The sequence below is a fragment of the Vombatus ursinus genome, unplaced genomic scaffold (assembly GCF_900497805.2).
Source record: "Vombatus ursinus unplaced genomic scaffold, bare-nosed wombat genome assembly UNPS02014807.1, whole genome shotgun sequence".
In the NCBI taxonomy this organism is placed as follows: Eukaryota; Metazoa; Chordata; class Mammalia; order Diprotodontia; family Vombatidae; genus Vombatus; species Vombatus ursinus.
The window spans coordinates 41,748,373-41,764,206 of NW_020954585.1; the positions used below are offsets into that span (position 1 = coordinate 41,748,373).

At 40.6% G+C, this 15,834-nt stretch overlaps 1 protein-coding gene across 1 annotated transcript in view; it reads left to right on the forward strand.

The window, feature by feature from the left end:
• PCSK5 (proprotein convertase subtilisin/kexin type 5) overlaps window positions 1-9,777 on the forward strand; it is a 608,686-nt gene extending 598,909 nt beyond the window's left edge. The window contains 3 exon segments of the mRNA XM_027875021.1: window positions 891-991; window positions 2,588-2,771; window positions 7,059-9,777. Coding sequence (XP_027730822.1) covers window positions 891-991; window positions 2,588-2,771; window positions 7,059-7,468 — 695 coding nt within the window. The 3' untranslated portion in view covers window positions 7,469-9,777.
• Window positions 9,778-15,834: the final 6,057 nt, after the last annotated feature.

Genomic DNA, 15,834 nt, shown 5'->3' on the forward strand with positions numbered 1-15,834 from the left:
CTGAGGCAGTGGGCAGTGCTATTGGAGCTGTGATAGCTGGGGAAGGAACAGAATACAAGGAAGTAGCCAGAGCACGTGCTCCTGAGGCAGGGGGCTGTGCCACGTGGGAGTGGGACAGCAGAGGACGAGTTCCCTTTGCTTAGTCCCCTCCCTAAATGCAACGTCAACCCCAGACGCCTCCTTCCTGTGTCCTTCCTGACTTCCTAGGTCACGTGTTCTCTCTTTGTCTATGCACTAATCCCAGACGCCTCCTTCCTGTATCGGGTCTTAGCCTCCTGCGTCACTTCCTCTCCCTTGGTGCGCTAAACTCAGACATCCCCTTCCAGTATCTGATCCTACAATCATTGACTAGTAGGTGGGCTGAGGAGGAGGGGCTAAGTAGGTACTTAAGGAAAGGTCGTGGTCAGAGCTCGCTCTCTCTTTGCTCCTGCTCTCTTGCTATGGCCTTCCTGCTTGGCCTTGCTGTGATGGCCTCTGAATAAAGCTCGGGTGTTGGCACCTCTTGATGGGCTCGTCTCTGTGTGTTTATCTGGGTAGGCTCCGAAGACTGGTAAGTAGTATGACTCTGGCAGCCTGCTCCTTATAGGAGGAGAGTGCACAGCATGATCGGCACATACCTTCATTCTGCTTCTCCATTATACTCAATTTAACTTGACACAGTACCTCAAAGATTACTGGATTTGGAGTCAGAAAACCTGTGTAACCTTGGACACTTAACCTCTCTGGTTCTGTTTCTTCTTCTATGAAATAAAGGAGTTGGACAAGAAGATCTCAGAGGTCCTGCCCTGCTCTATACTCTATGATTCTCAAAGTCTGATAGATATTTTTATAACCAAAGACATGAATGGATATATTGACAAGCAAGTCTTTTTTTTTTTCTTTTCTTTTAGGAAAGGGACCCTTGAACTGCTTATCTTGCATGTGGAGCTACCATCTCTTAGGAGGAATCTGCAGCTCAGATTGTCTTACAGGAGAATACAGAGTAGGCGAGGTATTTCATATTCTGAATTGTTTGGCTTTTTCCATACTTTTGGTAGTAAGATGCAAGAGACCCTGCAGGGGCAGCTAGGTGGCACAATGGATGGAGCACCAGTCATAGAGTCAGGAGGACATGAGTTTAAATTTGGCCTCAGACTCTTACTAGCTGTGTGACCCTGGGCAAGTCACTTAATACTGATTGCCTCCAAAAAGAGAAAGAGAGACCTTGCTAAGTCCTATGCCATAGTATTTTGAACTGTGCTGTGATTTCATTACTTTAGGCAACTTTCAGAAAGGAAACTCCCTTTACCCATGCAGATCAGGACCTTGTCTGGGGCAATGAGAGTTTAAGTAACTTGCACAAGATCACATGGACAGTATGTGCCAGAGCAGGGTTGGGGAACCTGTGACCCTGGAGGCCACATGTGGCCTTCTAGGTCCTCGAGTACAGCCTTTTGACTGAGTCCAAGTTTTACAGAACAAATCCTTTTATTAAGGGGATCTGTTCTGTGAAGTTTGGATTCAGTCAAAGGGCTGCACTTGAGGACCTAGAGGGTCACATGTGGCCTCCAGGCTGCAGGTTCTCTATCCCTGTGTCAGAGGAAGGACTTAAACCCAACTCTTCCCGACTCCAAGGCTTTCTCTCTCTTCATTTCACTGTCCTGTCTCAGAAGAAAGTCAAGGAAATGTTGCATTGGAACAGGAAGAGTGGGTTGTGATGGTAACATTGTCAGGGTCCCTTGCCCTCTGACTGAACAGGTCCCATAATCTCTGATCAAGACATTCCTAACAGACAGGGAAAGGCTTGGGAAATGTTGTCAAGGACAATACTGCAACCATTGGAGACCTTGTGACACAAATTTATAAATACCCCAAACCTTCAGTGTCTGTCTCTGGGTATACGAACAGCTCTCAGCATGGCCTGACTTCTCTAGGAGCACACACAATAAAGAAAGACACAGAAACGCATGAAAAAAGCCAGTTAGGAATAACGGATAATCCCCTGATCTGCCACAGAGTTCATTGGGTCTCCCTCTCCATTTCTTTCCATGAAAGATAGCTCTGAAACATCAGATTAACGAAAACATAGCCAAAATTTCTGGTTCTCCTAGCTTTTATCTGCTGCTTGAAGAAAACAGAGACTAGTAAAATTGAAACAAAATTGAATTGGAAGCAACCATAGAGTGAATGAGAGAGAAGCTGATTGATGTCATTTTCTGGCCTATTGTATACATTGCTACCTCCTTGTCCCTATAGCTCAGATGCCTTGACTTTGTAGTTGTGATAACAGAGCCCAATACTGCTCTTTAGATTTTGTGATGAGCTGTGATAGAATTACTGAATTACCAGGGGATTCAGGCTCTACCATTCACCATCTGGCACCCTATGCGACCTCAGACAAGTCAGTTAACCTCTTTGGTTAACTTTGAACATGAAGAATCGTATTATTTAATCATCCAGGTCCCTTCCCAGCTCCAACCTTACATGGTTTTATGAATTAACAAGCCTAAGTCCTCCATTAAGGGCCCTTCAGTGAATTCCTCCTCACTCCCCACCCCTGGCCCCATGCATTTAAAAAAAAATTGAATTTCTTGGTGGTTATTTTCAGGGAGAAAATTTTGAATGTGATAAATGCCATGAGAGCTGTATTGAGTGCAAGGGCCCAGGCCCTCAAAACTGCACCATGTGCCCAGCTAATATGATGCTGTATGAAGAGGATGGTCGCTGCATCCCCTGCTGCAGCTCAAATTTTACAGATGTTCAGGATTGCTGTGACTGCCAAGAGACCACAGGTGAGTATAAGAAAGCACACAATATGGGTAGTTATAGAAAAGTCCACTGGTCGGGATAAGGAGGAGGGATGGACAGGGAAGAGATGGTAATGATTTCCTTGACTAAAGACTTCATTTGATGTTTCTTTTTTTGTCCCTTTGTTCTCTTCAGGGGGTGATGTCAACATAGTCTTAGTGTTGGGATGTTGTTATTTAATCATTTTCGCTCATGTCTGACTCTTCACGACTCTTTCTGGAGTTTTTTCGGCAAAGACACTGGAGTGGTTTGCTATTTCCTTCTCCAGCTCATTTTGCAGAGGAGGAAACTGAGGCAAACAGGATTAAGTGACTTGCCAAGGGTCATACAGCCAGTGAATGTCTGAGGAGGATTTAAACTCAGGTCTTCCTGACTCCATAGCCAGGGCTCTATCTACTGTGTTACCTAACTGCCATTGTTGACATAGGGCTACATAGGAAGAAACCTTGCCCCTCAGTACTTACCCCTTCCTCCCCAAGCCACCGCCATTCCTCATATATGGTATGGCCTACATTGCCCTGACCCATATAGTTTCTTAATAACACAATTAATATAAAAACCAAACTCCAAAATGCCACAAACCTACTGTGAAATCCTTTACTGATTGCCTGTGGTGTTGTTCCTATGTAATAAATTGAGTTGTTTTCCCTGGTCATGTTTTTAATGGAACTAATTAATGATGTCAATGGATGACGTCAAGAGGAGCCCAGGGAGAAAAGTCTAACCTTGAAGTCAGAAAGTCTTGTGTTGAGTGACTGACACATACTAGCTGTGTGACCCTGGGCAAGTCACCTAACTTCTCAGTACCCTCAAGCAACTCAGACCATAGATTACAGGAAAACTGCAGATCTTTATCTGCACAGGAAATTTCAACACTGTGAATTCCTTCCACTCTTGAAATCACAGATCCATTTGTGGTTTGTTTGTGATAGATGCTTGTATATACTTTAAAAGCCCCCAAACCCACAACCAATCTACCAGAACCTGTCTTTAATCTTTGACTATGCCCCTATCAACTAAATGTTCAGGAAGGCCTCAAGTGGCATTTCTCCTACCAACAGACTGTAGCAAATGTATCCCTGCCAACCATCACCCTACTTGGGCTTCTGGTTTACCGACGGTGAGTGGAATAGTCTTTGCAGATGTTTTTGTACATTTTTTTGTGTTTTGACCGCGGGGTGCCATCCCACCTGCCTCCGTAATCGGGCCAGGGTTGGGTAAGCAGACAATTTTTAAGCCACCTTTTCTAGCCCCTTCCTCACACCAAGAGGCTATTGTACACCCAAAATACTTGTTAAATTTGTGCCATTGGAACATAAGGACAATTTAAGGTGAGGCTTATATTAATTATCCTTTCATATACCAAACAGTCTGTCTCTTATGTCCACATCTTTGCACAGGCTGCCCCAGTGTCTGGAATGCATTCCCTCCCTGGGATACCTTGGGAAGCGAGGAGAGGTTCCTGGCTCCCTCAATTATCAGTACTCTCTCTCACTCAAAATTACATTTATACTTTCTTTTTATTTATGAAGTCTCTAATCCTTTCAGTGTACCAGGCTGAGGAGGTGCTGACCTACATCAACAAAGGGAGTTTCCTCCTATCGCAGTGAAATCCCAGTCTTGTCCCTTTTCCTATCTCAATCTCTTGCATTTGCTTCTGACTGCATCTTGAATTCCTGCCCCACCCCCACCCCCAAAGAACAAGCTAATCTCTAAGAGGGTTTGGAATGGTTTTGTTTTGTATTTGCTTGGAATGTACTTTGTTTTGTTTTGTTTTATATTTGTTTTGTATCTTAGCGTAAAACCTTACTCATTGAGAGGGCTTAATAAAAATTTGTTGAATTGAATGGGATGCAGTAACTGCTATCAGTCTTGTCAACAGCGCCCATATGCAGTTGCAAACACTAATCATTTCTTATTCTCTTTTCACTTCTCCAATTTCCTGCCAACTTCCCTAACCCCACTGCTAATGACAGATGGTTTCCTCAGCTACTCAAGCACATAAATCTACCTGGAGACCTGACTGCCCTTATATCTTTGGTGTGTCCATTAAGAATAATTGCCCTTATAATGCCCCTGAGGAACCAGGAACTAAGGCCTTTGATTGCCATATGTCAGTGAATACTTGCCAGATAAGAGCTCGATTTTTATTACTAGCATCATGCAGAACTTCAGCAAGCTTTGTGGGGCTACTCTATGGGATCCTACCGAATTTCTATTAACCACTAGTACTACTTTACCAAGACACTCAACCTTGATACAGTGTACTTTGGGATGAATTTCAAGGCAATTTGTGGCAACCTCATTTCATTCCTAAGGTTAGGGTGGTCCCCTAAGAGAAATTGACTAACAAGGGACTTAAAAAAAAATCATTAAAGCACTTGGGAAGCCCAAATCCCTGAGGCTTTAAGAGTGATGAAAAATAACGACCAGATGCCTTCTTGGCGTCACAGAAACTAACAGTAGATAATGACTGACAGTCAATACAAAGTTACTGCTGCTGAAAAATATGATGATTATTATTTTAAGAAGACAATGGGAGGTGGCTGTGTCCTAGCAGTTTTGTATTTTCAAGGCTGAGATTTAAGTCCTGGCCTGAAAAAGCTAGACCTTCAAAAACCAAATGAGTTGAATGTGTAATGCTCTTTGCAAACCTACAATCTTTCTTAAAATAGTCAGATCTTAGCAGCTGCACTAAGAGGAGAAAGGGCTGACGAGGTTTGGCTAAAAAACAGTTGATGTGAAAAAATACTTCTAATTTAAATTTTATTAAGTACCTACTATGTGTTAGGCACATCTAGCTGGATCAGCTAGTTGGCTTAGTGAAGAGAGCACTGGGCATGGAGTTAGGAAGACCTAAGTTCAAATCCAACCTTAGCCACTTACACAAGTCACTTAACCTCTATTTGCCTAGGAGGTAGCTAGGTGGCTCAGTGGAAAAAGCACTGGGCCTAGAGTAAAGAAGACCTGAGTTCAAATCTAGTCTCAGACATACCAGCTGTGTGACCCTGGGCATGTTGCTTAACCTTGGTTTGCTTTAATTCACTGGAGAAGGAAATATAAAACCACTCCAGCATCTTTGACAAGAAACTCCCATGGACATTAGGGTCCATGGGGTCACAAGGAGTCACACACAACCGAACAACAAATGTGTCAGGCACTATACTAAGTGCTTTACAAATATTATCTTATTTGATCCTTACAATAACCCTGGGATGTAAATGTTATCAGTATCCCCATTTTACAGATGAGGAAACTGAGGCAGATAGGGGTTAAACTTGTCCAGGGGCACACAATTAAGTGGCTGAGGTCAAATTTGAACTCAGATCTTCCTGACAAGTCCAGGCTCTATATACTGTACCACATAGCTTCAGGTATATTAGGTTACTTCAAACTCATTATATCAACTGAATGACCTAACAGCCAGAAACCACCTTAGATATTTAGCAGCATTATTAAAATTATAAATGAGCTTGTTTTGATGTCTTTTTTTAAAAATCATCATAATTTCTCCAAGTATCCCTCCCCCTCTCCTTCCCAGAGAATAGTTCTTTTCTCTATCACGTATCAGTCCACTTCACTTAGATGACTATCCCCATTTTAGGAATAAAGATGAGGTCCCCACAAATCACCTGGCAACTGACTCCAAATTACCACCTCCTAGGTTATAGAAAAACAAAGATTTGTCTTTTGTTATCTCCTATTCTTCCCTTAGTTACGTGTGGTAGTTTACATGCATCTAAGAATGAGGAATAAGGAAATAAACCTTTGTTGACTGACTAGCCCTTCATTTCTGAAAATTATGAGGACAGCAGAAACAAAATTTTAAAATATAACTCTTATCCCCACCCTGAGTCATGATTTAAGTCTTTCTTACTTGAACAGAATATGAAAGAAGACTACATTGTGGATGGCTTTATAGGCCAAGAAAGCAAGAGTTAGGAACATGAATAGACTTTTCCAATATTTCCCACGGGGGAAGGAGAATTTGGGAGACGGATACGGGGGACCATTTGGAAGTCATTTGGAGTTGACCCCAAATGATATGGGGTATCAGGAGGATCCTTGTGGCCCCCTTTGTCCTGGAAATCCTTGTCCAGATATATAAAATTTAATTCTTTAGGCATCCAGAGGTGCTTCCTCCATGGGAACTAGAGTAACATTTAGTGATTCTAGCATTTGGAATACAATTTCCAAACAGCTAACTTCCAAAACTTATTCTCTCCCCCTTTCTTCCTTTCTTGCTTTCTTTTGATTCTATCATCTTCTAGAGGAGTGCAGCTTTCGAGATGGTATGATTATTCCCAAGACTGAGAAGTCGAAGAAGACTGGTCTGCTCATCACTTCCTCCATCATGCTGATCCTCCTCTTTGGGGTCACAATCTATGTTTGGAAGAGGTCCCGGGCCAAATCCCAAAAAGCTCACAAGGCTGGATATGAGAAACTCTCATACCAAAAAAAGTCTTCCTCTTCCTATAAAAGCAGCTTTCGAGAGAGCACCAACTTCCAAGAGGACCAAGTTATTGAATACAGAGACCGGGACTATGATGAAGATGAAGATGATGACATTGTCTACATGGGTCAAGATGGCACAGTCTATCGGAAATTTAAGTATGGTCTCCTGGATGATGATGATGAAGATGAGTTGGAATATGATGATGAGAGCTACTCATTTAAGTAAATTCAAATATATTGATAGGATTACTTTTCCACTCCTAATTATTAACTTTGGGGAGTATTTTTTTGCTGGCAAACCCAGCTCAGGCTTTGTGGACATCCTTAAATGTTTTTCTATTCCTCCAGGTATTTAAGCTCAGGTATCACTCCAAATTCACTCAGAATCCAAGAGAAAGGCAAAGATGAATAGATCTTTTCCCTAGGCATTATATTAAAGCACCACTACCCTCACTTCAGTTAACAGCCCAGAGTGAAAATACGTGTTTTCTACTAGTTGCAAGTGATCAAACATTTCCTACAGACCTTCCATTTCCACACTACACAAAGGAGTTGGGAGTGACCTCTCGGACTTTCTAAAACTTCCTGGTGTACTCTTAATATTTTTGTGACTTTTTTTAACTGTTTATTTTTAGTTTTGTCCCAGAGTCAAATTGTGAGAATTAACAAAAAATCACCCCTTCTTCTTATCACAGACTCCTAAACTCTCTCTCTCACACACATACACACACACACACACACACACACAGAGGTTGGCATTTGGCACATGCTACAGTGGAGTAGATCTGCTGCAGAAGTTGTCAGCTATTGCTTATATTCTCTTACAAGATTTAGAGAAGCATTGTCAAGGGAGAACAATGGAGGGTTTCCTAGGCTTAATAGCTCTTTGAAATGCTACAGGCTGACAATAATGTTTAGGGACCAAAGGACCACAAATGGCAGGGTGAGGAGGCAGGCAGTAATGAGCACAGGCAGAAGAAAACTGTGAGATTTCCAAAGAGCACAACTGTCTCTCTTTTACTGGTGTTGTTGTTTTCTCCAAGAGCCCAAGACTATCTATTCTGGAGAACCAGTTAAAAACATTGAGAAATAGAAGATAATTGGCAATGCCAACCCCCAAACAGATGTGATAAAAAAAAAAGATATCCTCTCTCCTTAAAACCACTTTAGCTACAAAATCAGAGAGGCTTTTCAAAACAGGTTTTCAGATCTGCTGACTTGATAGAGCATTTGGAAAAAGAGTCTAAGGCTAAAGGAAGGAGCCAGCATTTGGCTTCTTAGACTACAAATTTATGTCCTCTGTCTGTCTCTCTGTCTGTCTGTCTCTCTCTCTCTGTCTCTGTCTATCTGTCTCTCTCTCTCTCTCTTTCTCTCTCTCATTCTCTTTCAACACTTTCTTGCAAGACTTTTGTTTCTATAACATTCCACACTTGCATAAAATATATTTTAGCCCGAGTTTTAGAATTCTTTCAAAAAGGAGGGGGGGAGGCTTTCCTGAAATAAACAATGACATGAGAAGAACCCTTACTATACAAAATATTTAAAGCAAAGCCCTTTTTATTTATTGGCTTGTTTTGGAGTCTCCTGCCAAACTGAAGTCTGCACAGAGACTTTGAGTCGGAATAACTCTCAGCTTCAGAAATGTCAATAGTGATCATATTTAGCCTTCCCATCAAATTGTTCCCCTAAGAAAAACTACACCCCAACCATGGTGGCCAGAACTAGATGGTGCTGCTGTTCTTCCCATTAGAAGTTAAAAAAAAAAATCCTAGAGGTAGAGGCAAGGATAAGAATATCAGGAAATAAATGAACCATTTTTGGATAAATTGCAAGTTATGTACAGTGGGATGGAGGTTGAGGGAGAAGGAAATAGTGTGAAGTAAAAATATGCCTCTGTATGGTTTTTTCTCCTCACCCTTGTGACTTTTTTTTTTTTTTAAAAATCAGTATTTTTGTAATACTTGAATTATCTTCCTTTAAAGCAAGCATCTTCTTAATGAAAAGTGTAACTACCTATATTCATGGTAAAAAATTCTTTCTTGGAACTCTTGTGTCCCCTTAATAAAACCCTCTTTCAAAAAGCTAACTTTAAAGCCTATATCAGAGGTTTTGCTCTTTTTTTGGTGTTATGGATCCTTTTGGCAGCTCAGTGAAACCTATGGGCCCCTTTTCAGAATAATATTTTTAAGTGAATAAAATAAAATACATAGGATTACAAAGGAAGTCAATTATATTAAAATATAGTTATCAAAAATGTTTTACAAAGCAAGTTTGTGGACTCAAGGTTAAAAACCCTTCAGCTATTTACACACACACACGTGCACACACACACACTCAATATACATTGTGGAATCATGCATCAACTAAAATTGTCTCCACTATTGGGGAGAGGAGTGGCAGAGCATCACACCTGCAATTTCATATGTATAAGGAATTCAAATGAGCAAATTTCCTCTAGGATCATCATCTACTCTGCAACTTCCATGGTTTTTTTGTTTTTGTTTTTGTTTTTGTTTGCTTTTTGGTGAGGTGATCGGGGTTGAGTGACTTGCCTAGGATCACACAGCTAGTTAAGTGTTAAGTGTCTGAGGCTGGATTTGAACTCAGGTCCTCCTGACTCCAAGGCCAGAGCTCTATTCACTGTGCCACTAGCTGACCCTTGCAACTTTCATGCTTAAACAAGTTGCCTGTGGCATTAAGAGATTAAGTGACTTGCCCAGGCTCACACAGCCAGTATATGGCACAGGCAAGTCTTGAATAAAGGTTTTCTGATGCCAAAGCCAGCTCTCTATCTTTTGTGCCACACTGCCTCTTCAACTACAAGAATCTTTTTTTAAAATTATGTTGCTTCTTTTCCAATCCAATATTTAAATATAATAGTATATAAACAAATCAGCCACCTTGCCAGGGTGGATAACTCCCCATTTGTTAAAGACTCCTCTCAGATCACACAATATTGTTGATATTGCTGATATAGTGTCTCTTGTTCTTGCTATTTTCAAAGCATTTTCAGGGACCCCGACACTCCTCTAGGGCACCTAGAAGTTGTTTCCCATGTGGAAAGGACTGGTGTTTATGATACATTGTGTAAAGTTAAGAAGGTCCTTGAATTCTGAGGGAGAACACTGTTGCTGTAACTTACAATGAGAAAGTCTGATGTTTGCATTTACTGTTAAAACTTAATGTCTCTCTTCCTTGTCAGAAATGTCACATCATGTTTTAGGTTGCTTTGCAACAATGTGCAAGCAATTGTTTAATAGATAAAAACATATTGGGGGAAAATAAACTTTTTTGTTTTGTTTTGTTTTCTGTTTGCAAATGCCTTGGTAATTTTCTGATGAATCAGTGAGCACTGGAAATACACCAAGAAACTGGATAATATGTTGAGATGTTCAAGATAATGAACATAAATGTGAGGTGAGAAAGGAAATAAATGCTGGACAACAAGGGGACTTTGCTCTGCATTGGAGATGCAATCGATCGACCCAGAAGCATTTGTTGAGTACCTACTATGTTCTTAGCTCTCTCTAAATTACGGATAAGGTAGGTTACACCAGAAATATAAGGCATGATCCCCATGATAGTGAATCTTTTGGTTTATTTGGACAGATAAAACTTATAGGACATAGTAACTACTGGATAACACAACACAGCAGCATGATTTAATGACTAGAGGGCTGGCCATGGAATCGGAACATTCTGGGTTCAAGTTTTGCCTCTAACACATACTAGCTCTGTGACTATGGACAAATTCTCCCAGTGCCACAGACAGCTTTCTAAGGCCATAAACTAAAGACAAGGTGCCAATCTGCATCAGTACCAAGAGTTTCCACATCAGGGAGGTCCTTAATAGATGAAATCATAGATTAGGACAAAAAAAGTTCAAATTAGACACTGAAGATTGAGTCATTAAATTGTATGGTTGTGACTAGGCATTTTAGGAAGGGAGACAGCAAAAGTGAACAGGTTAGGAAAGGAAGGCTTGTAATGGAAACATAGTTTTTGAGGTGGATGAACCTAGCAATTTTACAAACAGAGAAATTGAGGCTAAAAGAGGTGAAATGCCTTGCCAAGGATTTTACAGGTACTGTGCCAGTAGCAGAAGAAGGATATGAGCTCAATTCCTCATTGGATATGCTACAGTAGAAAGAAGCCTGGCTTTGGAGTCAGAGGTCCTGGGTTCAAATTCTACTTCTGGCACACACTTAACTATCTACTTGACTTGGGATATGTCATTTCACCCCAATTTCCTGATCTATAAAATGAGGTTTTTTCCAGATATAAATCTATAGTCACATCCCAGATCCATTATTTCACAATGTCTCTCAGTGTTGCATCATGAAGACATGGGACTTGAGATAGGATTCAAAGAATGGGTGTGATTTGGGAAGAAAGAGAAGGGTGGGCAAGCAGGTACTAGGTGAGAACTGGAGAGAATCACATTGAGAAAATACTGGCCTTGCCTATGTTGTGGTGGAAGAATTAACTTCATCTCAAAGTGGCTGGGAATAATCACTGTAATCTTACAATGTTCAATGATAACCTTCCTCCCTAAGAGTAGGATGGGGGGAGGGGCAGCTAGGTGGCACAATGGATAGAGCACCAGCCCTGGAGTCAGGAGGACCTGAGTTCAAATTCGACCTCAGACACTTGATACTTACGAGCTGTGTGACCCTGGGCAAGTCACTTAGCCCCATTACCTCACCAAAAAAAAATAAACAAAAAAAAGATAGTCACACTGTTGATGAAGCAGTGAGATTATCCAACCATGTCGGGATACAGTTATCCCTTCTACATTGTAACTTTCCCCATCACAGTTTTGATATATTGCAGGTTGGCCTAAGAAATTGAATGGGAATTTGGGGGGAGTTTTGTGGAAGCCAAAGACACCATATGAAGACTAGCAGACAACACAGAAAATGTTTAGAAATGCAGAAATGCATAATATATATGTAATATATTGTACAATATCAACATATTTTATCTTTTAATGCCATAATAATTCAGAATTCTTCTCTGATATTAAAAGAGGGCCAAGAAATTTTATGTGGCTTTTCCAGATCACAGGGGTACCACACCCCTAACCCCCATGATGTAGAAAGGAAAGAGAATCAGATAAGTGGTCGACTATGAGGTAGCCTTAATTATCAATCTAAGAAGTTTGGACTTTATCCTATAAGCATTAGGGAGCCATTGGAAGATTTAGAGTAGGGCAATGACACATAAAAAGGTGGTATATGAAGATGAATCTGTCATGGATATGTTGAATGGATCAGAGGTCAAAGAAACCAGAAAGGAGAATATTATAATATCATGGCATGCAGTGGAAAGAGCCTGGGTTAGGATGGGGACAATAGGGATGGACAGAAAGAGACAGATATGAAATTCAGGCAAAAGAAGATTCAGAGGATGTGGTGAGGAGGAAGAAGTAATCGATCATGACTCTGAAGTTTTGAGCTACGGTAACTACGGAAGAATAGTGCAATTGGTAGAAACAGAGAAAGCCAGAGAAATAGCTGGTATGGGGAGAAAGATAATTAAACATGTTAAGTCTGCAACGACATTGGGTTATCAAGGTGGAGAAGACCAGTGGGAAGGTAGAGTTGTGGGACTGAAGCACAGCGTGCTAGCCAGGTGTGGGAATTTTAAGCAACGTAGACAAACCCTTACATTTAGTTTCTCTAACTATATAGTTACAGTGTATAAATTGATTTTTAATTGTTTGTTGATATATTTTGTTTTCCTATCATGTTCATTTCTGTCTATATCCTTCTTCCTCTCCTATCCAGTGATCCATCCCTTATAATAAATATTTTTTTAAATAAAGAGAAAAATAGTTTAGAAAAAACCAACACTTCAGACAAGTCTGAACATATATGCACTATTCCATACCCATAGTCCTCCACATTTGCAAAGAAGGGTGGTGAGTACATTTTCCCTATTCTTTTCAAACACCAAGCTTCTTGGTCATTATAATTACACAGAATCCAGATTGTTTGTCATTGTTGTTGTTATTTCCATTTACATCATTATGCAAATTTACATATTCACGCAAAAAGGGAAAAAGGTTTATGCTCTTCTCATCAGTGATATCTCCATATACCTGCTTTGGCCTGATGCAGGGAAGCAAAGTCCCAGACATAGATACTGTAGCTGAATCCCAGGAAACCAGCTTGGTGTAGGCAACCAGATGGCTCAGCATGGTCCATGGTAATTAGAGAGGGCTATTGGATTTTTTGCCAAGGCAGAGCTAGAATTCTCTCTCTTATTCTCTCTCTCTCTCTCTCACTCTTACTCTTTCTCTCTCTCTCTGTTCCTCTGTGTGTGTGTGTGTGTGTGTGTGTGTGTGTGTGTGTGTGTGTGTGTGTTTTCAATGAATGCACCTGTTCTAGGGTAAACAGATACAGCTAAGGAGAATTCTCATGGATATTCATCAGTATTTCTGTCTCCATATGCATGGACCATCTCTGGCTAAAAAGGCCCTGGTTTAACTGGCCCACCTTACACAAGTTACAGGTCCAGACTGAAAACAGATTTTGGAGTAATTTAGAGACAAATCATCCTGTGAACACAGCCCAATTCAATTAGGTTATAAGTTCCATGTGATGATAAAATATGAATGTGGGAGATTTGCTAAATTAAGAGAAAAATATTTAGCTCCAACCTAATCTTGGATCTAAGATTTTAATTGAAATGGGTATGATGGTGCTAGTGTTTAGAATACCTTCTGGTGGAAAATTAAGAAATTAAAATTAATCATCCATGATGATTAATAAATGAAAAAATGGCAACCACAGATCAGCAAGCTTAAGAAAGAACTGGCAGAGCACTTCTGAAAGTTGATCTAAAAAAGAAAATAGCTAAGGCAATCATTAGCCAGGCTCAAAATTAAGAGGGTCAGAGTCTGTCTTACTGTCAACCATGTCTAATGTTAATTGCCACCACATGTTCCCAAACATAAGCAGGTAATCATAACAGGAATGAGTTCAAGGAATGGAGCAGAAGACCTTCAGGCTTGGGAGAAAGGATTATGGTTTACCATTTTTTTCCTCCTCCCCTTTCACCTCCTCTCCCCTCCCGTCCTCTCTCCTCTTCTCTCCCCTTCTTTCCTCTTTTGGTAAGATTGGAAATCCCTATCTTACCCCAGGCTGGAAATTCAGCAACTACTCACAGGTCAATTCCAATACTGAGAAGCCCAAAAACTTTTAACATGCTTCATTTTTTTTTTTCAATGTGGACTGATTTATCCCTTCTTAGGCAGCATAGTGGCCCTTCATTTCTGGGGGTTTACCTTGGTATCAGACTTGGTGCAGACAACCAATCACCTTTAGCCCTACTATAATTAAGACCTCCCATACCCAAGTGATTCACCAGCCTCAGCTTCCCCAGCAACAGGGAGTGCCCATTTTACAAATGTGTGCCACTGCTTTGCCATTTTTTAAGCTGGCTTCTCAGAAAATGATAGTTATTCCTTAATCACAAATTAGATGTTTTTAAAAGTTGTTAGAGCAGGAGAAGCAATGTGGGATAGTAGATGATATTGGGCTTGGAGTAAGTAAAGACCTGAGTTTAAATCCCACCTTTGACACTTACTAGCTATTTAACTATGAGCTCCACTTAACCTTTCTGAGACTCATTTTCTCATCTTTAAACTGGGGATACTGTAGTGCCTATTCTATCGAACTCTTTTAAGGATTGAATGAAATAATATTCATAAAGTACTTTGCAAAACTTGAAGATATATATATGTCAGTTATTATTATAACTGCTTAGACTATAATGTGTGTTTGTGTATGTGCATTCCACAAATGTGGGCAGCATGATCCATAGCTCCCATACAAGCACTCAAGATAACAAATGCATGTTAAATACAAGAAAGCCTTTATCTCACCTCATCAAAAATGCAGACTATACAATGGACTTACAGGATCCCATAAACAACTAAAGAAAAGACATGACATGATACATAATAGCTCATAGAACACAATTCTTCCTCCTCAGTGAGCACCACTTTCACACAGGGCTACATAGGTTCCCCCTCCCATTCTAAGATTAGTACAACCCTGTAGTTTGGAATTCTGCCAAAAACAAATACATTTTGCAGCTGCTAGACTAACAATATACCCCAACACTCCAGTTAGTTCATTTTTCATCCTATAGATACACTCTACCCCCATCGTGAGGCCTTGGACCCCATCTAGAAGGGAAACATACTTGAAACTTCCAGATAGGCAAACTATTCCTTCTAGGATCTGCATCCTCCAAATATGTAAAGGGGAAAGGAGTCTCAATCCCTTGCTATTCTGGGTCCTTCCTCTAATCCCTTGATGTTTCCTCTTCATGCTCTGAGTGCTACACACATAACTCTCCTCTCCTCTCTCTCTCTTTCTCTCTTTCTCTGTCTCTGTCTCTGTCTCTCTCTCTCTCTCTCTTTCTCTCTCTCTCTCAGAAGCACACTGCTAAAGAAATGTCGCCTCTCTACACAGAAGACAGAGCTCCAAACTCTCAAACTTGGAGTGATTTGTGAGGCACATAACAGGGCTGGTGATGTACACATCTGCTTCTCTGTTGAACCCTAGATTTTGGGATCAT